Source organism: Salvia splendens, chromosome 12 (assembly GCF_004379255.2).
Source record: "Salvia splendens isolate huo1 chromosome 12, SspV2, whole genome shotgun sequence".
NCBI lineage: Eukaryota > Viridiplantae > Streptophyta > Magnoliopsida > Lamiales > Lamiaceae > Salvia > Salvia splendens.
This window is the reverse complement of record NC_056043.1, coordinates 33,018,126-33,040,328: the sequence shown is the minus strand read 5'-3', so window position 1 is coordinate 33,040,328 and position 22,203 is coordinate 33,018,126. Positions and strand designations below refer to the sequence as shown.

General features: G+C 34.0%; 3 protein-coding genes across 5 annotated transcripts; 2 read left to right on the top strand and 1 right to left on the bottom strand.

Annotated features, from left to right (window-relative positions):
• The first annotated feature begins 3,810 nt into the window (after positions 1-3,810).
• Positions 3,811-7,465, top strand: LOC121759546 (adenine phosphoribosyltransferase 1, chloroplastic-like). 2 transcript variants are annotated; one of them, XR_006041679.1, is made up of 7 exons: positions 3,811-4,066; positions 4,163-4,273; positions 4,588-4,680; positions 5,099-5,246; positions 5,746-5,811; positions 6,111-6,260; positions 6,716-6,774. XR_006041679.1 is itself a non-coding variant. In XM_042155174.1 (6 exons), exons 1-6 carry the CDS (start codon positions 3,979-3,981, stop codon positions 7,269-7,271), a joined length of 555 nt encoding a protein of 184 aa, XP_042011108.1. In that variant the 5' UTR covers positions 3,835-3,978; the 3' UTR covers positions 7,272-7,465. The 2 variants fall into 2 exon arrangements, 1 of the variants encoding a protein (XP_042011108.1); XM_042155174.1 differs by lacking the exons at positions 5,099-5,246; positions 5,746-5,811 and adding an exon at positions 7,218-7,465 and having other exon boundaries at positions 3,835-4,066.
• Positions 7,466-13,718: 6,253 nt separating this feature from the next.
• On the top strand, positions 13,719-14,984 carry LOC121757921 (transcription factor bHLH139-like). The gene is made up of 5 exons (XM_042153373.1): positions 13,719-14,081; positions 14,231-14,449; positions 14,548-14,613; positions 14,718-14,783; positions 14,889-14,984. Exons 1-5 carry the CDS (start codon positions 13,719-13,721, stop codon positions 14,982-14,984), a joined length of 810 nt encoding a protein of 269 aa, XP_042009307.1.
• Positions 14,985-15,494: 510 nt separating this feature from the next.
• LOC121757947 (interferon-related developmental regulator 1-like) lies at positions 15,495-21,037 on the bottom strand. 2 transcript variants are annotated; one of them, XM_042153392.1, is made up of 13 exons: positions 20,752-21,037; positions 18,989-19,160; positions 18,703-18,783; positions 18,286-18,368; positions 18,072-18,196; positions 17,879-17,989; positions 17,211-17,320; positions 16,796-17,105; positions 16,632-16,709; positions 16,503-16,553; positions 16,326-16,415; positions 15,993-16,070; positions 15,495-15,855 (listed from the first exon to the last, which is right to left on the bottom strand). In XM_042153392.1, exons 1-13 carry the CDS (start codon positions 20,759-20,761, stop codon positions 15,820-15,822), a joined length of 1,335 nt encoding a protein of 444 aa, XP_042009326.1. In that variant the 5' UTR covers positions 20,762-21,037; the 3' UTR covers positions 15,495-15,819. The 2 variants fall into 2 exon arrangements, with proteins under 2 accessions (XP_042009326.1, XP_042009327.1); XM_042153393.1 differs by having other exon boundaries at positions 18,081-18,196.
• Between the last annotated feature and the right edge of the window lie 1,166 nt (positions 21,038-22,203).

Here is a 22,203-nt window from a genome sequence, read left to right as displayed (position 1 = left end):
TATATATTTGAGGGTGGGAAGTTGTGAGGAAAGTAACGGTTACTCAACTCACTAAGGAAAAGGTAAGAATATAATTATAATTGCAATTGCTTGGGGGCCAAGTGGAAGCTACTAGACTAATGCCACTGCCGACTCATTCGCGTCAAAACCTTCTACGCCTACTTATTCACATTTCCATGTCTTAGCTGCCGCATCATGTAATAATACCATCATTTTCTACCAACTAACTTCTTAAATCAGTAGTAGGTGTGAGCTTGGGAAATTTCAATAATATTATTTGTAATATGGAAAAATAAATTTATTTCGTGTTTAGGAAGAAAAAGGGTCCAGCCAATAGCAAGTGGATATTTGCTGTTAAGTGGGCATTTGTGGGTGGCGGCTATTCATATGTTCATGATCTTATACATATAATTCAGATTAAATTGACTTATGACTTTTTCCATAATTATTTCAACCTCCCCAATACGAGTATTTCACTTATCTAAATGTGTTTAAAATATTAATTTTGGACTGGTCATAGGTTCATACTATAACCAACTTGTTGCAATGGGATGGTCAAAACGGACAATTTGTAAATCTTGTTTCATTTTATTATATATAGTCTAGCAACATTTTGGACTACGATTTTTGTCATAAAATTTACGAATATTCTACACTCTTGTTATCCCTAATATATACTCCTCAAGTTGTATGATCACTTGTGGGTAGAGTATGGGATCAAGAGGGAAAAAATAAATAACATTTCAAATGTTATGTTTACACACCAACTGCAAGAATATGGGGAAATTGCCGTACTATAATAAACTACCTGAATTGATTGGTTAGAAACTTAGAACCTATACATGAATTTAGACATTAATAATTAATTTAGTTAATAGTTGAAGACTGCTTTATTACTTTGTGCAGCCCCCCTTCCAAAAGAGTCTAGCACCATCACCCTCTACTTGAGTTTGGCTATGCACACACATTGTTTATCTCAATTATTTAAACAACAATTTAGCTGCCTGATTTCTAATTTTATTAATAACAAAAATTCCCCGTAAAAGATAGCTCAACATTTCGTTGTCAAAAAAGAAAAAAAAACAAACGCACAATATTAATTGTTCTGTAATCGACTTCCGAAATATTATTTGAGACGTTTTCGAGTTATGACACGTAGAGTTGTATAATTCCACAAATAAAACATTATAACAATTATTTCTTTGGCAAACTTATAACAATTTATTATTATTATTATTATGTATGAACTAAGCCAGCAAATGGTAAAGTTCAAGATTCGATTAAAAAACCCAAACCCGGCACAATCCCAACCTGATTAATTATCTCTATGTTTTTTTATTCTATCAGTATTTCTTTCTTAGTAAGAATACTCAACAGAGACTTCTAGAAGACTAGAAGTTCGACTTGACATGTAACTAAGGCAGCTAGGTTGGAACACTCTATTAATCAATTTTCAAAATTGGATTATGATGGGTGTATTTATGTGACCTCGTGAGTCGTGGAAGCTTCGAAACTATATTTCTTTAATCTCAACATCAAATCCGCGAAATGGTTTAATTTGGTCTTTAATTCTGATTTATTTGATACAAATAGACACTCAAACTCAATAATTAATCTTTAAAAATACTCATGATTATTTAAGAATCAAACTTAAAACGTTTAATTTGAAAACTGCGTTGGACATCAATTTCATGACATACGTGAAATTTGTTACTAGTACTATGTTTTTATTTATTTATTTATTATTCTAGTGTAGAACTATAATTAAAAGTGGGGATAAGGAAGAAGAAGTTATCTTAGTAGGCGAAGCTTCCTAGTAGTACTATTTATGGCGGCGCACAGTTCAGACGGTTTGGATACGGTTTTGGATGTGTCCAAACCTTAATTAATAAGCAATGACTTAAATATCACTTCGATGACTTAACTCATTGAATTTGATTATTCATCTACGTCATGGAGATTTATCTTCATCAAAATTATTGTTCACTATGACCAACTAGAGCAATTGTCACACAATTAATCTTCACATTTTTGAGGTAAAAATGTACCCATTGTAGCATGAAAGAACACTATCTCTCACGAATCTAGGAAACGAAACTCGTGGAATCGGTCACTGCGAATACGGTCATTGCTGGCGTTGGAAGACCCGCAGACAATAATGAAAGTAAATTGTGTTCCCAAAAGGGTTGCGCGGAGCTGCTGCACCGTAAAATCGACGACAACTTTAAAGACCGAATTTAATGTAGTTTATGACCCTCATGGGCTAATAGTGGGATCAATCAACCCCATCCCAACTAGATATAAGAACTAAACCAAACATCAATGGAATTTATCTATGATCCAAATAACCCTTGTATTTACCTAACAACCCTATCTCATAAAACTAAGCAGGCTTATTGAGCAACCTAGCTAAATGCCCAGTTTAATTTGGACCAAGACCTAATTTTTACTAACATTCCAAACTAAGCCATCCAAAAAAGGAAGTCATCCACAACTCTGTCTTAATCAAAAAATTCAAATTTTATCTTAATACAAATACAAACAATCTAGCCACGAAAAATAAGTTAGATTTGTACTGTTTGTGGTCCAACTATTTTTTTAATTCATTATACTAGTATTAATCTCTAATTCCATATACTTATTTGAATTGTTATATTTCTACAAAATTAAATTTAAATAGCATAATTATTTTAAAAGAATTTCATAATCAAAATTAAAAGTTAAGTAGCTACATAACTACTCCTCCATTGAGAGGGCATGCCCAAATTAAAAATGATTAAATTAAAATACAATTCGTGCAAAAGTTGACCCGACAACCCGAGCCAGCCCTTTCTACTTCACGGCAATGTAGACCACTTCTGTAATTTAGTTGTGGATGTCCTCACGATTATAATATCATGTGTGAATTACTTAAAAAAACATTTTTCTTGTCCATGTAGGTATTGGTCTGGATAAGATTATACAGTAAGTATTTTCTAAGGGACAAAATTACTGTAGTCATTTTACATTCCTCCACTTTTGACTTCTTTTCACGCATGAAACATGCCTTCGTATTCCATCAACATGCCTTCACATACCATATCCAAATATTATATAAAGACATCATCCACAAATATCACTCTCCCTCTAATTTCATTAAATTATACTAGTACAATTGAATAAACAAGACAAATATTATATAGAGACATCATCCACAAAGATCACTTTCCCTCTAATTTCATTAAATTATACTAGTACAATTGAATAAACAAGACATGCGTATTTTTTTTATGTTTGAGAAAGTTGATTTGGAGAGATGAAAATATTAGTTAGATAAATTGGTAGGTTGGATGGATTAATGAAGCTGAGTCGTATGAATATTGTTCGATTAGTTGTATAAATTTAATATCTACTCCCCCCGTCCGTGAATAGGAGTTCCGTTTTTTCATTTTAGTCCTTCTGCGAATAGGAGTCCCGGTTCACTTTTATCATAAATGGTAGTAGGATCCCATCATCCACTAACTCATTCCACTCACATTTCATTTAAAATTAATATATACAAGTGAGACATCTATTCCACTCACTTTTTTCGCACTCATTTTTCTTAACATTTTTTAAAACACATGCCACCAAGAAATGAGATTCCTAACAGCGGATGATGGAGTAATTTAGAACAATGTTATAGAAACACTAATTTCGAATAATATTGTGCCAATTTAATCATGGATAGAAAATCAAGAAATGTTTGTCTCGACATTCTAAATCTCAAATTTCCACATTATACCCTTTTAAAACCCTGCGATGTACACTCTCTCAGCGGTCTCTTCCCAAAATTGTCGAGGGCAAATTCGTCTTTCCGTTTTCCCCAAATCATAGTTCTTCTTCCTAACACTGAAGCAGCAGCAGTCAGCAGTCAGCAGCAGAACTGATCCGCTTAGCTACGGCCGCTTTACTGGTGGCGCAACCCTACCGGAGCGTCGCAGAATTAACGGAGCAGCCATGGCCACATCAAACGTCGACGTTACCGACCAACGCATTGCTCGGATCGCCTCCAGTATTCGTGTCATACCTGATTTCCCCAAACCTGGTGACGCACTTGAATTTTCTCGATCTTCGATTTCGTTTGCCTGAATTTGGATTGCATGATTGAATTGAATTGAATTGTTTGAAAAACTGTGGGCAGGGATTATGTTTCAGGATATAACGACGTTGCTGCTTGATCCTAAGGCGTTTAAGGATACCATCGATTTGTTTGTTGAGAGATATAGAGATAAGAACATCAATGTTATTGCCGGTATGTTTCGTCTCCTTCCGAAACTAAGCAGAAGTGTTTTTTATTGTGAGAAAACTGTAAGCTGTGTTTGGTAAAGTAGTTTTGCTTTTCTAGTTGTTGCTTAGAAGATAGAGATGGTTTTATAAATTGTAGCCAATGTGTTTAGAGATAAAATTGAGGGGGGAGTGTGATGTATTGGAATTTGGAAGGTAGGGCTGCACTAAAGTTTCTCAAACCAAACCAAAAATGTGAAGACAGGTCCATAAATTTGAGGCTCTATTTGGAAGTTGAATATATGTTTTTTTATGAATGTAACACCATCAGATTTCTTACAGGTATTGAAGCAAGGGGCTTTATATTCGGTCCTCCGATCGCATTGGCTATTGGTGCAAAATTTGTCCCAATGAGAAAGCCCAAAAAACTACCTGGTACGGTTAAATGATGTCAATGCAATCATACAAATAGTTTGCTTATAATTTATAAGTATGTAGGCAGCTTTCTTATCTTGTTGATGTTTTGCTTGCATTTGAAGACATGTTACAGCATACTTGTTAGGCTTATTTCCTTACTGCTTTACACTTCTAGTTGAGTTGGAAGATCCAAGAGCATCAAAGCGTTTACTACTGCTTATCTCAGATTCAAGCCCTTTTTTTCATTCTAAGTTTGTTGGGATGCTTGTGCAAAGTCACCTAGGATGCCAGTAACATTGTTTTTTATGTGTGTATTTTCACTGCTGGAATTCTCATTAAAAATGTTTTTCACATTGTTGAGAAAACACAAGGGGTTATATGCATTTTTCCCTTATATTTTATATAGTTTACTATTGTTGTTTCTTCATTGTGATAGTGTTGTCAAAATGGCGCCCGGGTCGCCCGGGTCGAGACCGTCACCGCCCCAACATGGGTGGGTTGATCGAGGTACGGGGTCGCCGCCGGGTCGCCCGGGTCGAGAGGGTCGCCTGGGTCGAGAGGGTCGCCGCCGGGTCGAGATACAGGTAATTCCTAGACCTTTATTCTCTGAATCTTTTCCTTTTTAATGCTGATTTGTTTTTACTAAAATAAACATAAGTATAAAAGTAAAAACTTACCTAAAAGTCTGCTGATTTTCTCAAATCTTTCACACTTTTGCTCTGACTTTCACTAATCTCATCAGGAGCACACGTTTTTCTCCTCTCTAATCTCAGCAGTGTGCTCCTCTCTAATCTCAGTCTTTTTTCCTCAAATCTCTCACACTTATATTCTGACTGCACACGTTTTTTCCTCAAATCTCTCACACTTATATTCTGATTTTCAAAAATCTCTCACACTTATATTCTGACTGCACACGTTTTTATCTATCTATATATATGCATGAACACCATCAAACTTTTCAAACCCTAAATTCATCCTCTTCATTCCTAAACAAATATACAGAGCCACCCTTCATCTATTCCTTCCTTTGTTTAATCAAGGTATTGTTCTAACTTTCATCTTCTTTTTGAATTTTGTGTGCAGATTAGTGGGTCTCTCGACCCAGTCGACTCGTCGACCCGCGACCCGAATTTTCACCTTATCGACCCGGTGCGACCCTCGACCCTAACAACACTGATTGTGATAGTGTGATACTGTTTCATATGAATTCTATTTTGATGGAAGAACCCGTTCTGAAAATTTAAGGGTTGTTGGATTTCAATATACATTTCTTATATACATGGAATGTACTTTATTTTTTTAGTTCCCTTTGTTAGTGTTATCTGTATCTCTTTGTACTTCTTAGGTTGTCTATATATATCAGTTTGATCTGTTTCACTTTCACATGAGCACCTTGTAGATTTTCCATATATCTTACAGTAATCCTACTAATATATTAATCCTTACAGGGGAGGTAATATCAGAAGAGTACTCTTTGGAGTACGGAACTGACAAGATAGAGATGCATGTTGGAGCTGTGCAAGCTGGGGAACGTGCGGTTATAGTAGATGATCTGATTGCTACAGGGGGTACCTTAAATGCTGCAATACGTCTGCTTGGTATGATTCATTATTAGTACTAAAAATGTCTTTGTGTGTGTTTGCTTATCCAAGTCCTCAATACGTGTTTGTGCATGTGCATGTGCGTTTCTGTTTTCCTTTTGTTAGAGATTTGAATGTAGCCATGAGAAGTAGGCTTTGACGATGTTCTTTCTTTTGCATTAGTAAAACTGATATATTTCATAGTAATTCTAAAGTGCAGCAGGCTTTGTTGAGATACAATGCACTATGATTCTCATCTTATGTTTCAGTTTAGCCTGCCACGCGTGTACATGTCAAGTAACTTGTTTGTTAAAATTGTGATTAACACTTGAGTTTTGCTTTAATTTGCTTTCCTGGAGGCAACAGTGTGCATTTCTTGATTTACCAATTTTGAGGAAAATGTTGTTAATTATTACCAGTTGACTAGTGTTATCCGATTTGAAATTACTAAGCAGTTCCTAAACCTATTGCAGAACGTGTTGGTGTCACCGTGGTTGAGTGCGCTTGTGTTATTGAATTGGCTGAACTGAAGGTATATGTAATTCCTCTCCAGTTAAGGTGGCCTGTATTTTTATTCCGTTTGCATTGTACGATCATTTATCTCGACCAATATGATAAATATAAGGATAGTCATTTGGGCCTTACGATTATGTATGCCTAGCAATGAGGTGAGGAACGGAAGGATAGTGGCCGATGGCTTGGTTTATTTATGAGGTGGTTGGTTTTGTTGGCTTAGTGGTTTATCTGTGCTAAGGAGGGTATAAAAGTTGCATCCGGTAGGGAATGGAATTTAGAACCTCAACTGTCCCATAGATTAGAGTACATGAGATGACGGAAAACCGAACCAAACTGTGTAATTAGGCTCGATTCTGAACTAGAGGATGCCATTTTACTTGCTTTTAAAATCTTATTTTTTTCTTATTTGACTAGTGTTTGTTTGTTCGTTTGCTAGTAACTCGTTTGTGTTCATCATAGGGTCGGGAGAAATTAGGCGACAAATCACTGTTTGTTCTTGTGAGCGAGACATGAGGAAAGAAAGAATTGCTTCACAAATAGTTATTGCTTCTCCTTCAAGAATTGCTAGGTTTGTGCCTAATCCCTTTGTACATGTATTCTATGTTCTCATGAATTACTTTTATTTGGGTTGATCATGTCTAAACACCCTTCACTCAAAAAACCAAAATTTATGCAACATTTTAATTTACTTATTGTTCGACATATTCTATCGATGTGGTTATTTTAGGAATTAAACTTCATAAATATGATAATAATGATTGTACTGTCGGTCTTCTGTCCGTAAATTGTGCTTAACCAAAACCCAGAAATATTATCCTCGTGATTAACCTTAATTAACTAAATAATTAGGCATAAATTAATGAATTAGCAATTTAGTATCTTTGACCTTTCAATGCATTAATAATACATGATTAGTTATATTGGTCTATACAAGTCAGCCAACAGCAAAAAGGAAGTTATATTTTATATCATCTACCAACATATATATTTTTAAATGAAGGCACTTTTATGACCCCTTTTTTTCCATTTGGCCTTTTCGGTGTTATATTAATTACAAATAATCAGCATAGTTCATGCCTTTTTTCTTTGTCAATGGTTATGTTCGAGAATAAATTTGGAGACATTGAACTATTAATTAAATCATACGGAGTAATAAATAAACAAAAAGAAGGGAGAATTCATCAAAAGAGTTACCACCGTTGATAAAATAAAATAAATATTATATCCAAATTTTCCGTCCACCATAAATTTCGAACAATTATTTAGTCCTAAAAAGCATAATGTTGAAACTTATCATGGAACAAGGAAGATGGCTACATGGATTAGGGCATTAGCAGTTAGCAGTGGGGCGACTTAAGGCGCGTCACGTCACCAGTTTTATCCTCCTACCTCCCACCTGCAGTGGGTCGCCCTAAAGCGCGCCCTATGGCGCGCCCTATGCATTTTCTTTTGTTTAAATATTTAAATAACTACAAAAATTGGGAAAAAACTCCATTTCATTTATTAAAATTAATACATTTATAAAAATTAATGTTCATATGCTTATGAGTTAGTCAAGAGTAGAGTCACATTATTAGTAATGTAATTGGATTTAAAATTAGAAAAATTCATGTTATAAAAATTACATACATTTTATAAAAATTAATTTTTTTCACATTTTCATCTTAATAAATTGTATAAAACAATTTAGTTTTCAAGATATCTCAACTAGTGTGTGTAGCCTAATGGTTAGGATTATTGTCTTCCAAGCAATAGACCTGGGTTCGAACCCTGGCAAATGCATTTTTTAAGTAAAATGCGTGCCATCGTCCGCGCCTATCGTCCGCGCCCGAGGACGATGGACGCCATAGGGCGTGCCATCGGGGTGCTCTTAGATGTGTACATGCAGAATATGATGACGTGGTTCATAAGAATAGGGAAGCTTCTAGATGAGAGTTAGTTAGTACTCCCTCCGTCCCGGACTACTTGCACTTATTTCCTTTCTGGGCGTCCCAAGTTATTTGCACTCTTTCCATTTTTAGTAAAAATTATCACCTATAGCCGCAATTGTTGGCTTTGCTATACACTCATTCCTTAATCTCCGTGCCGAAAAGGAAATGTGCGAGTAGTTCGGGACGGAGGAAGTATTTTGTTGTGAGGAATAATTGTGTGTGTGCAAGTGTACATGCACAGATCTACACTCGAGCTAAGAGTATAAAAGTAACTTTTGTATCTCATTTTTTTTTCATGAAGTAATATACAAATTTATATCTTTCATCTTCATCTCTTTTCTTCTCCATTATCATGGAGCTTTTTATCCTTTATATTCTACACATAATAAAGTAGAAAATACTAATTTTATTCCTAAAATGGTAATCATATAGAAAACATTAATCTATACATAAAAGCATTATTTCATTTAAAAATAAATCTAAACCATTCATCATTCAAGACTTGACGGAATAATTTTTTAAGTACAGTTAATTTCACTATAAATGCAATGATTTTACATATGTAATTTTCACAATAATTCCACTATATATGTGGATGTTTGAGATTTTATATTATATTATTTGTGGCCTTAGAAGATTTTACATATGTAATTTTCACAATAATTCATATGGCCACTGAAAATTACATGTTCTTGCTCTTAAGTGCTAAGAGAAGTCATTGGAGAGAATAATTATTGACTAAAACTGATCATCATGCTTAGTTTACGTCATAACCAACTCTTCTAATTATGGCTTAAGCTGCCTTAATTAATACGATCTCTTACTCGGAGAAGTGGACTTACTATCATTATATATATAAGTTGTATAATTATTGTAGTTTGATGTGATTGGTTGTCATTAAATACATTTGATAAAGTACATATGGAACAGTTTCTCTTCTTACTAATTTTCTCTTATTTACATTTTTTTGTCTTTTCTTTTTCTATTTAAAAGGAAATTATACTCCGTGCATAAGGCCATCCACAGCAGAGTGAGTGAATGCAAAACATTTACATTTACACTATTTACGTATTTATCCACATTACTGTAGTCTTGTGCATGCAAAAGCACTTACATTATTCATAGTATTTATTTTCTTGTTATATAATATTGAAATATACATATAAAATGGAAATTCATAATGTCATTAAATAACTATAAATTACATTAACTAATGCATATTAAACCATAAATGATAACAATGAAAAATACACAATTTCAATAAACGACACACAATTAAAAACAAAAATTAAAAATACAATATAATTAAATTCGATTTTTTTTTTTTAATATTGTTGGGCATGCGCCGACTGCTCATTGTTTGATGTAAAAGCCTGCTTAGGTACTGATTGTATGCTTAATGCATCCTTTTAGCACTCTGATGCAGTTGTCCTAAGCTTAATCTTTATTGAAATAAATTATAGTATTGGTGAATAATTTTCATTTGAACTTCATTCAAATTTCTAAAGTAATTACCATTTTTTACTCTTAACTTCGAAAGGAAACTCTCAAGTGTATTGATTCGTGATACACCATAACTGTATTAAAAGTTAAATCTCAATAATATTAAAACCTGCAAAAAAAATGTACTTTGCGTGGCATATTGTTTATGAATAAGGTATATAGTTTGGTAGTTTGATAAGACCAAGCTGTCATTCTTTTTTAGTTTCAACTATATTGATGCTCTCCACATTTAATCAATTCAATTAATTTTATTTAAAACAACTCAATTAAGACAGAACCATTTTAAAATATTAAATTCATGAATTAAACCCAATCGTGCAAGGGAAAACGTTTCGAATTACAAGAAAGAATAAAATCTGATTTTGAAGGTTTTTAACTCTTTGTTTCGACATTTAGTAGTAGATTTTGTTAGGATTGATGATTAAATAAAATTCTACATTACTCAACAAAATAATTCTAGAAATATAAGTACAGAGTAAAATATATTTACATAGTATAATATATACTACGAATTATGTGAATATGTGAAACATCAAATTCCACAAAATTATAATTTTGTGGAGTCATTGACCTCGTGTAATAGGTGGCAGCCGTTTCTGAAAATGAAATCTTAATATTGTATCATTACTAGATTACATTATGGTTAATGAAGAGCTAGATTAATAAGATTTGCATATCAAATCTCCTAATTATAATTTAATTGTATTGGGGTTGCATTTTTATTGTAAATAGGTACTTATTACCTTGGCAAATGTTTGTATATAATATCCGTGAAAATTGAGAAATGTGGATTGAAAGAAATAGTGATCCTAATAAATGGATTTGATAAAAGACTGATCAAGCCCCCTTTCAATGAAAACACAATAAAATGAAGAATATTTTTAAAAATTAATTCCCACTGGCATAACTAGTTTTTTATGGAGAATATCTGATATGTTCATTACTATAATTCTTACATATAATATAGTTATATACGTGTGTGCGTGAACAAAAGAATCATTGCACGTACTACTAGGCTAATCTTATGAATTAAATTAAATGAATACCTTGAAAATTAGCCACGTATTAACAAAGATATCATGCTCTCTAGAAATCAAACAAACTCAATATTTGATACATACAGAACATACTAAGCTAGCTATATAAATATAATATGTATGCGTTCTATATTAAAGAATAGATGTATTTTGTTGTAGTGAATGTAATTATGTAACTATTGTTAATAAAAGAAATTCTTATATTTCATTTAAACAATGTATAAATACAATATAAAAAACAATGAAATATATGATAAAAAAAATGTTCTATCCCAAATTATTATAAGAACAAGAAAATAGGAAATTAAAACTACACTATACATTGTATTTATTGATATAGTATATTGTAAATAAAAATGATACACTAATGGCAAGAGTCTACCCTTAAAGCGGGACTAACGGCGGAATCAAAGGTGACAAAATAAATTGGCTAAGTTCAAATAATCTTCAAATCAATCTTAATACCAACAAAATGAAGATTTCACAGCTGGGAAATGGGAATTGTTTCTTATCATAGATAGTATTATATATTGTACTTATGCTCTCCCCCCAAAAAATATACTCCTCATTTTAAACAAAATAAGAATCTATTGCTTCTCATCATACACATGTGTCGACCAATGTTAATCTTAGCAATAGCAATTATTATAAACAAGTAAAGAAATGACACTCTTAATTTTCATAAATTAGAGTCTATTCAAAAAAGAAAAAAGATCAAGATTATTACCAAATATTATGAAGAAATCATATAAATACAGGGTGTAAGTTTGATGCAAATTGAGCAATACAAAGCCGATCACATAAGCTTCAAACTTTGATTTAACGTTTTCCCGAAACTCGATTAATTCTATGTTTCGACATTGTATCAGAGCAGGCCTCATGCTAGCATTTTTTAATCCTTCAACTCTATTCTTGTAGGAGTATGCTACAAAAATAAACGTTAGCACTTTTTTTGCAGACACGAGAATATTACAATAAACGTATAAAGTCACTACATTCGCCACTAATCCATATGAAAATTCCGATGTCACTATTATCCGGACCCGGACCCGGACCCGGACCCATGAAGTGCATTCATCCATCAACGAAAACTTCACCCTACAATAGCAATTAACTACCAAATTAAAATTCTATCACAAGTAAATAAATCTATGTCGGCATTTTATTTAAATTTGGATTGGGATTAGTGTGTGCTAATTAAATATATGTCGACAAAGAGCGAGTTTATCGGTTGAAAGTGTCGGATTTTTCAACTAAGAAAGAATGCTATACTCATCCTCACGTTTGCCGCCTTTCATATTCATCCTCTTTATCCATATATTTACATTAAAATTAATTAATCCCACGTTCTCCCATTTCATTCACTTATTCATTTTATTTTCTTATCTTTTCCTTTTTCACCATTTCAATCTCACATTCACCAAACTACATTATCATGTTAATTGACAGCTTACACGAATCATTGTTAGTCACAATCACAATGATTGGGTATGAATAGTTAATCTCACACAAGTTTACATGGCATGCTTTATTTAAGATTTAAGAATGGACAAATGATATTGTATTTATGTTTGTAAAAGTAGGTTTAGTTAGATATGTGAAATTATATTTATGAAATTTATAAAGTGGATGATAAACTAGATGATGACGAGCGATGGTGTTTTTTCCGGATATTTTTTATTTCTTAAATAGATGATGAAAGTATGATTAATGTAATTTATTCAACAATGCATATTAAAACTTAGCTTTGTAAGTATCATATAATGCGTGGCTTGCTTTTTTATACGGTCTTGGCTTATATTATAGAACCTTTCATTAATTAATCTCTTCCATATGAAACATGTATTTATATATACATTCCATTCCTTTTAGCATTGACCTTTAGTGATGTATTATTCCTCTTTTTAAACATAATAAGACATATTGTTGACATTTTCATTAAGTTTAGTTACGCATATACTCAAATATAGTTTAGTTTCATTTTTTTTATTGATTATTGATAAATTAAAAGCAATTTAACATAAATATTTTCTTCAAGTAAAGAGCTAGCGGGATGGATGTCAACATTACATTTATTTAACAATAAAACTTATTATTTAAATATTGATTGAACCATGTATTTAACCCTTTCCCCCATTTCTCTCAACATGTTATACTTCATTTTTTAAATAGTTTGAAGTGGTTAAAGCCCAAGTATTTTTATTTTTCTTTGTATTGATTTTTTATGTATATTATTAGCCACCCCATGAGTTGGCTACAAAGAACTCGGACCAAACTCCTTTAATTATACTTTTGTACAATTTTCCATAATATTTATTTCATCAAATCATTAGAAAATTGAAGTCAAATCCTCACTGCCATTCCCTTTTTCCCCATATATAAATAAGATGCTGAGGTATGTGTATTTCAACACCACAACACCATAGAGCTAAGTTGATCTTCAACTCATACTCTTCTTTCTCTCCTCTCTCTCTCTCTCTCAAAAAAAAATGGAGGCTGTTGAGGCTTTTCTTGATGGAGAATGGGATTCATTGAGCAAGCTATTTTCCTTTGAGGAATCTAATTCTTTGATGGATTGCAACACCAACAATTTCTTGGTTGATGCAAATGTGTACAACAACAATCTTGATCTTGATCATCATAATCATCATATTCATGATCATGCTAGTAGCTTCCATTATGATCATATTGACACGTCCCTTTTCGCCTCCAACGTCCCCTCCTTCCCCGGTGATCTCATGGGGGAGATCCTCCATTTGAAGGCGCAGATGCTTTGCAACGACGGGATGGACAATGCTGATGTAGAGCCACTTCAAGATTCATCGAAGAAGAGGCCTCGTGTGGCTAGACTGGTGAGGAGGGTTTTTTCGCGATTTTTATGGTTCATAGGTTAAGCCACGTTGGCATTATACTTGCCAAATGGGCTGAGCCGGCCCATGTCTAAAGTGGGCCGGGATTTTTACATATTTCTCATGGATGTGTTGTGGAATTTTTGGTGTAGGCGAAGGCGAATAAGGCGAGGAGAGGTGGGAAAGCAAGCAAGAATGATGAAGAAGAGAGTGTTGGTGTTGGTGTTGGATGTGAGGGGGGTGATTGTAATGGCAATGGCTCGGAGGAGTCTGAGTCGAAGGGGTCAATATCCACGTCCACGTCCACATCGTCGGCCAAGAACAGGGCTAGCAAGAGCCCAGCAACTGATCCACAAAGCCTCTATGCAAGGGTAAATAAAACTAAGCATCATTATTTCAAAAGTGTGTTTTACTATGAAAAAATAAGCTCACTTTTGTAGTCTAATGTAATGTTGTTTGCATTTTGCAGAAAAGAAGAGAAAGGATTAATGAAAGGTTGAGAATCTTGCAGAATCTTGTGCCCAATGGAACAAAGGTAAATATCAAAATCATACTATTACATTAGCAAATTTTGGTTTGAATATATATATATATATATTTTATTATAGTTACTTAACATGAGTTATTTGGCATGTTTAGGTTGATATTAGCACAATGCTGGAAGAGGCAGTCCAATATGTCAAGTTTCTGCAGCTACAAATCAAGGTAATAAAAAAAATAATAAGGCTTGTGATTTAGATTTGTTACATAATAATAAAGGATCCATCACTTGATTAATGTAATTAATCATGTTTTTGTGTTAATTTGCAGTTGCTAAGCTCTGATGAAATGTGGATGTATGCTCCAATTGCTTACAATGGGATGGACATGGGACTTTATCAGAGGATTAATGCTGCAAATTTATGACATTTTCATATAATTAATCTCTCAATAATTATTATAATCACTATATGACATTTATATTCTCTGCTAATAACAAGGGAATTAAAGTGACACAAAGCAGCATATCCTCCTTTCTCAATAAGGAAAAAAAGACATATGCTAACTGACTATCTCGTGCATAACTACGCTCATCTACGAGGAGCGAAGATTGTTGTAAGAACACGCACGGTCGTGGTACACTTTGTACGAAAATATAGTAATGGGAATATTGCTTTCTTATTTATTGCTGTATTTTGTGTATGTTATTTTACTTGAAAGTAGTGTGGAAGTTTCACTGTAGTAGTATTGTGTCGTACATGACTCTTTATTAAACTTGATTAGAATTAGTTGAAACCACACTTATAGCATCTCTATAAAGCAATATGATTAGAGGAATGAAAGTATAAAAACTAATAACAAATTTGGAATTAGTAAAACAAAACAAAAACCCAAAAAATTAAATATATCCAACAACATAGAACATAAACCCCGAAAAAATAAGAAAATATACGATTGAATACCTCAACATTCGAAGTTGTCACAAATTAATACTTATATGATCGTTGTATCAAAACTATTGTCACCGTCAAGAGCATTTTAACAGAACCTTCGAATTGTGGATCATACATAGGATAATCATTACAAGAAGAAATTTAGAAAATCAGGAGAGCCAGCAATTCCATCATACAACTGCCTCTGGTTTAGATTATAGTGAATAAATTGAGTGAAATTACATTGGATCCCAATCGGTAAACAAATCACAAGATATGTAATTTTTGAACGTATAGACACAAGGGATAAACTAGTTTGAGCTCCTCTTTCACTCGTCGAATGCAAAGTAGCCCGAGTTCTTGTCCTGCACGCCAAAAATGACAAGGTCATATTTCTCGTACCGAAATAAAGAAGAGGGAAAAATCAACAAGTGGATCAATGTTCGGTCCCTTCCTCCACGAGATAAGGGAAGTGGTTTGTTTTTCCAGGAGATGAACTAACCTGGGCCAATGTGCGTTGTTTGTTCAGTAACTGCGTCCGTGCCTTGTTGAGAGCTGAGTTAGGTGACTTGTACATCCTCTGTCAACAAATAGGGAACACATGAGCAAAACCATCTCAACTCTAAATACTGAACTGCGGACTCAAACACACGAAAAAATAGACATGCAGTCAAACAACAGAAATATAATCATCTCGAAGAGTAATGGAGGTCGGATGAGGAAAGACACTTGATGCACACACACGGACACAAACAATTTTAGAAACTTGCTATAAACTGAGTAACATTTCAATCAGCATCCAAAGTTACTTCAAGAACGGTCTGATTTAACTAACCTTTTCACTCCCTGACATGCGTTGCTCGGCCCCTGATAGGTGCTTCTTCTTGGGGATAAAGTTAAACACGTCATGGAGAAATTGGTTCTCCTGCCACACACGTGATATATAACATATTATGATAGCCCATAAAAGAACTCCATTATAGCAGAACCGCTAGCAAAATATAATACGGACCTGCATGTGCTTCACAAATCCTCCTCCTAGGAAATGTTTCAGGAAGTTCAACTATAATCCAGAAAGATATTAGAAAAAGGTTAAAAGCCAATTCACCACTGATAAAATATGTAAAGAAGATATCATTACCTGTATGTATTGAGTCCATGAGCTTGTGCTCAGAGGATCCCCACCAATCTTCATCAAGGTCTCGGGTGTAGAACCGTTCTGTTATATGATAATTGATAAAAAAAACTTAAAGCTTTCTAGAAACCAAATCAACGTAGAATAACAAATTACAAATAGAAGCATACCTCAAGGAAGTCTAGGATATCTCGGAATGTGTTCTTCTGACTATTGAGATCTTTCTTAGCAGAACCTTTACCACCGGCCTCAGCAGAGAGGCCCCGCACTTGACCAAGTACTTTAGTCCTCAATCCATGCAAGTACATCAATTTTCGGGAATCCTTCCCTTCATCAGTAGTGGGATCAGAAGAGTCCTTAGCTTCTCCGCAGAATTTGTCCAGGCTCCCAATCTCAAAGACTAAAGCAAGTGCTTCACCAGCTGCCATGCGCAGTGCTCTGTCATCCTTGTCTAACAGTGTAGAGAAGTACGAGATTGACCTGGATTATTTCAAGTAGCCCTCATAAAATGCTTTGAAACCACACGTCTTGAACTACAATCTTAAAGATACTGAAAAGCAAGCTCAACTCTAAATTGATACTTACTCTTGCCAACTCTTGGGGTTCAGTGCCCAGCTGTTCACAGTAGTGAGTAAAAATGACCAAGAAGAGACCATCATCGCTATCACTGCAGGTGAAGGTTTAGAGGTAGCCACCTGAATGAAGAGATCAGTTATAAATTACATGACTGAGCAGAGCTGATTAACAGAAGCATAAAATATGATAGCTGACACATTTGGACTCTGATATCTAATGCTCAACCGAACTGCGAAAATAAGTATATGCATCACTTAACATTGGATATCCACTAAATCAGCATATGACCAAACTGATAACAAGCTACAAGCCTACAACATCACAGATCAGATTATATGTCATGGTATATGTGGTGCTTTTGTTTGCTTGCAGACAACATATGCATACAGGGACAGAATCAGATAGAAGCCTTCTATCCCGCAGTATGTAAAACCTAATTCAGACCAATCATCGTTGTATGATCTTCAGTTTTCACCAAAAGCTGCACTATTGTAATACATAAGATGCATCGACATTACAAAAATGCATCTTTGATGAGAACTGTAGATCGCTTTAGAAATTGAGTTTGCATGGTACAGGAGGTTAAGTTTCTAGTAGATTTTCTACCTATTGATAAAATAAAAATATATAAAAAAATACCTAACATCTTGGATCAGGCTGATAGCAAGGATGCTTACATTGGCACCCAACTTTGGATGAGCCACTTGCCACATTATGTGCATTGATTTTTCAGTTTGTTCTGGATCTTCACCACCAACAAACGTAATAACAGCCAAACACTGCAGTAACTGCGAGCACATCATAGCAACATCCAATATCAGATTAGGCACTGGTAAAGGGCAATTCACCTTACTGAACTATCATACTAACATAACATACAGACAAAATCTTAGATGTCTCTGGCCGAACTCTTAGGGCGTCAGATATAGGGGAGAGTGATTCTTCCAAGACCTCTTGAGCCTTTTCCCCAGGACCCACAGTCAGAGCTAAAAGCCCTGTAAAAGAGTACAAAAATAATTTAGTTTACGAAACATTAGCTAAACAACGAAAGGCTAGATACAATATGTGAAAGGCAGCGTGAAACCTATTGCATGAGATGCCAAGGCAGCCTCCTTGGCAGAACCCTTTTTAATTGAATTGAGGCATTGCTGCAGCAATGTAGCAAACCTGGGAGGAGAAAGAAAAAACTACTATTATTGAACCCAAACTTTAAGAACATTGAAGAAACCATAAACTTCAATGTGCGAGTGCATCCGTATAAATATCAACCTTTACTATATAGCAGGAAAATCTTCTTCAGTGAAGATACTTGAAATTGGATAGATTTAATAAAAGCGTAACTAGTTACTTTGTTGCAAATGTATATATAATCCCAATATAATGCTATCTATCCCCCTCCCCCCCAAACAAATTCCTCAATACACGTGCACGGGAATTTCCAGCTTTAAGAGACCAAGGCAATAGAGCTCAGAATGAAAGCAAAACGGCAATGAATTCTTACTTTGCTTCAACAAATTCATACTGCAAACTGCTATTGAAGGCCTCAATAATAGATGCCAAAGCCTTTTCTCTAGTGGACCCCCTGTATCAAAATAACACAGTATCAAAACAACAAGAAAAAGAAAACTTTATTAGAAGTCTTCACATTACTGATACATATTTTTGACATGCATTATATCATCATGCAGCAAAAGTACAATTTTAAATAATCGCTTCAGAATAGAAAGATCACAAAGCACGTAGAATCTGAGTATCTTACATGGCGAGAATGGAACCAAAAGGATTACCTCTTCTCATACAGAGCATCTAACCACTGATCAAGCAACGCATCCTTATCAACCTGAACTTCATCGAGGCCATTCTCTGTCATGTGATCGAAGCGCATAGATGATGTAGATGAACTCATACTATCTGTATCATCGCTATCCAGCATTGCAGCAAATTTCTTCTGAGAACTTTCTAAAATGCCATAACAAAGTGTTGTGAGAAAAAGGATAGAAGAAAAGAGTGTTTAATTTGAGGTACACATTAGCAAGAATGATGTGTTTTAAAACTGCTCAGGGTTGGGCATAGGTATTTGCTCAGTTCAAACAGTTCAGACGGAAAGTACAATGCTCTGCTACAGGTATTTGCTCACATTAGAAACATACAGATTGTGACGCACAAAGTTAGCAACACTAGACTCCTTCAAACTTCACTCAGAAAAACGTAAAAAAAAAAAAAGCACTACACTGAAAGAAGAGTGGAAAGAAAAATAGCTAAGTGAAAAACGTAAAAAAGGCACTACACTAAAGACATTGTCGAACCTGAGCTAGGGTAATTTGGTGTTTCTATTTGACAACCCTGATCATTTTGGGATAAGGACGTTGAGTTTTTAGAGGAAAGGTTTAACTTTTATATTTATAAGAGTGATTTCCTGTAAACACCATACATGGCAACTCAGTAAGAGTAATACAAAGATAACAAGATCACAGAAATTGAGAAGGTCTATTAAATTCAAATTCTATCATCACGTTCTAAGAGACTAAGAATGCTGTCCTGTAAAAATCAAATTATCTTCAGAGTGAACTCTGATAATGTGGATGTATGTTTTCAAACTATTCAGCTAGTCTTGTCTATGGGTGCAACCCCAACAAATATTGTATATCAGCATTCAGCAGTGTTATTTAATCTTACTGATCAACAACAAAAACATTAATAGATGATATAGACTGGTCATATGATTTTCCTAGACAAAACAATTATTCACGAATTATATCTACTGGGCTGCATGATGAAGCACAAATAATTAACAGCTTTTGATCAATTGTCTGACCCGTCATGCATGATGTGGCAGGGAATCAAGTAGCAAATATGAAAAGTTCATCCAATTCAAATGTTCCCAGGTGACATGTATATTCATTATATACACAAATAGAACACTCCGATTCTAAAAAGGAGAATTAGCCCTTTTAAGGGAAAGAAATGGCAAAGTAACAAGCTTGATTACATATCAGCATTGCCACTCAATAATTCTTTAACTTGGAACCAACATTCTACTCCACTGGTTACAATATTGCAATTTAAAGACTTACAACTCCCTTAATGATTAAAAAAATTAATAAATGGACGAATAAACAAAAAAATTCCAACCCCCAACAAATTCTTTAGCGTCAATAGTTCATACGTAATGGGCTTACAAACTGTTCAAACGACTCTAAAATTGATCAAACTATTTATCAAACGTGTGCCTTAAAACTAGTAAAACCACACATCAAATCAATAATCGAGCCGAACTTCGCAAAATTTCCAATCAAATTAACATCATCGTAGTCACAATTAAGTTGTTTTTCTTTGAAAACAAGAAGATAATGATTCACCGTCAAAGAATTCTCCATTATTAAGTAAAAAAGAAGTGATCAACAGAAAACGAGTAATTTGAATTTTTCTTCATCCATGCTTAATTACAGCTAAAGAGCAACCGCACGAAAAAAAACAGTGGAAAAAAGCTAAGCTTCAAATTCTCCGAAAAAGATCGAACAATTACATTGGAAAATAGGGGAAAACTCACTTTTACCCATGGTGAGAGGAGAAACCAAATCAAAATCCGAATCCAAAAGCTACAAGCGGTGGTAAATTACTCCCTTATTAAGAAAAAATACAAGGACGACTACAATCTGAATGATGAAAAGAAGCAACTAATAAGTAAAAATGGCGAATTGAATAGGAATATAGCTGGGAGCTGAATAATTCAATTGTATCGATAAGGGAAGTATCCATAAAAAGAATTTTGGGAGAATTTGGAGATGGAGAAGACAGAAAATGTAGTGCTAAATTTCTGTGGAGGAAGAAAATAGAGGCAAATTACGTATATATATATATACAAATAGTCAAATAGATAATCGATTGCGTAGAGTTAATAGTAAATTTTATTTTAGGCAATTTAAATAAGGGTTTGTTTGGCTGGGGTTATACCATATTGGATCTTGTCCTATAGAATATTCTTTTTGGTGTTATTTTCTTAAAGTAAATACATATTTTTCATTTGATGAAATGATAGTAAGTATAATTGAACGATGCCAATTTATTATCGTAATTTTGATTGTCACACTACCAATGACTCTGCCAAGAGTAGGGCTGGCAATTTTCGACACGACATGATAATCCGACACGAATCCGCACGAAATTATTGGATTGGGGTCAAGTCTTATTGGATCCGTGTCCTTATCGAGTTGACCATTAAGAACCCGATAATTTCGGGTTGGGTTCGGGTCGGATGCGAGTCGGATACAGGTAACCCATTAAGAAATAATATTATTATTTTTATTATTATTTAAAATATATATATTACTTTAATGTTTTAATTTCTTATAAATTAGGTTTAAATAGTATAAAATGAATTTTAATTGTGTAAATTAGGTTAAAAATTAAGGTTTAATCGTGTAATATTAGGTTTTAATCGTGTAATATCAGGTTCGGGTTGTTATCGTGTCGTGTCAACCCATATTATATCGTGTCGATAACGGGTTCGTGTCGGATGTGGGTCGTGTTCGGATTTGAAGGTAGCAGGTCGGGTTCGTGTTCAGATTTACAGTTTCTTTAACAGGTCGGGTTCAGGTTATACCTTATTGGGTTGGGTCATTATCAGGTTGACCCGATAACGACCCAATCCGCACGACTTGCCAGCCCTAGCCAAGAGTTCAGCAAGTTGGGCGATTGAAAAATATTAAAACTTCATAATTATATAAGAGTATATCATGGGGTTAATATTTTATTTTATACTGACCTATGTTGTTTGAAATATTTTTTCTATTCTACTACTTTTTTTCTCTGTTTTCAATTTTATTCTTTCATCCATATTTTCTCTTAACTTAACTACTCTCTCAGTCTCTTAAGTGAGATTTTTTTTGTCTCACTACATTTCGTAAAATAGAAATATAACTTTCTTTACTTTATTCTCATTCTTATTTTATTTCCTCACCACTTACTCACAAAATAACACTATATAAAATTATTTGCTCTA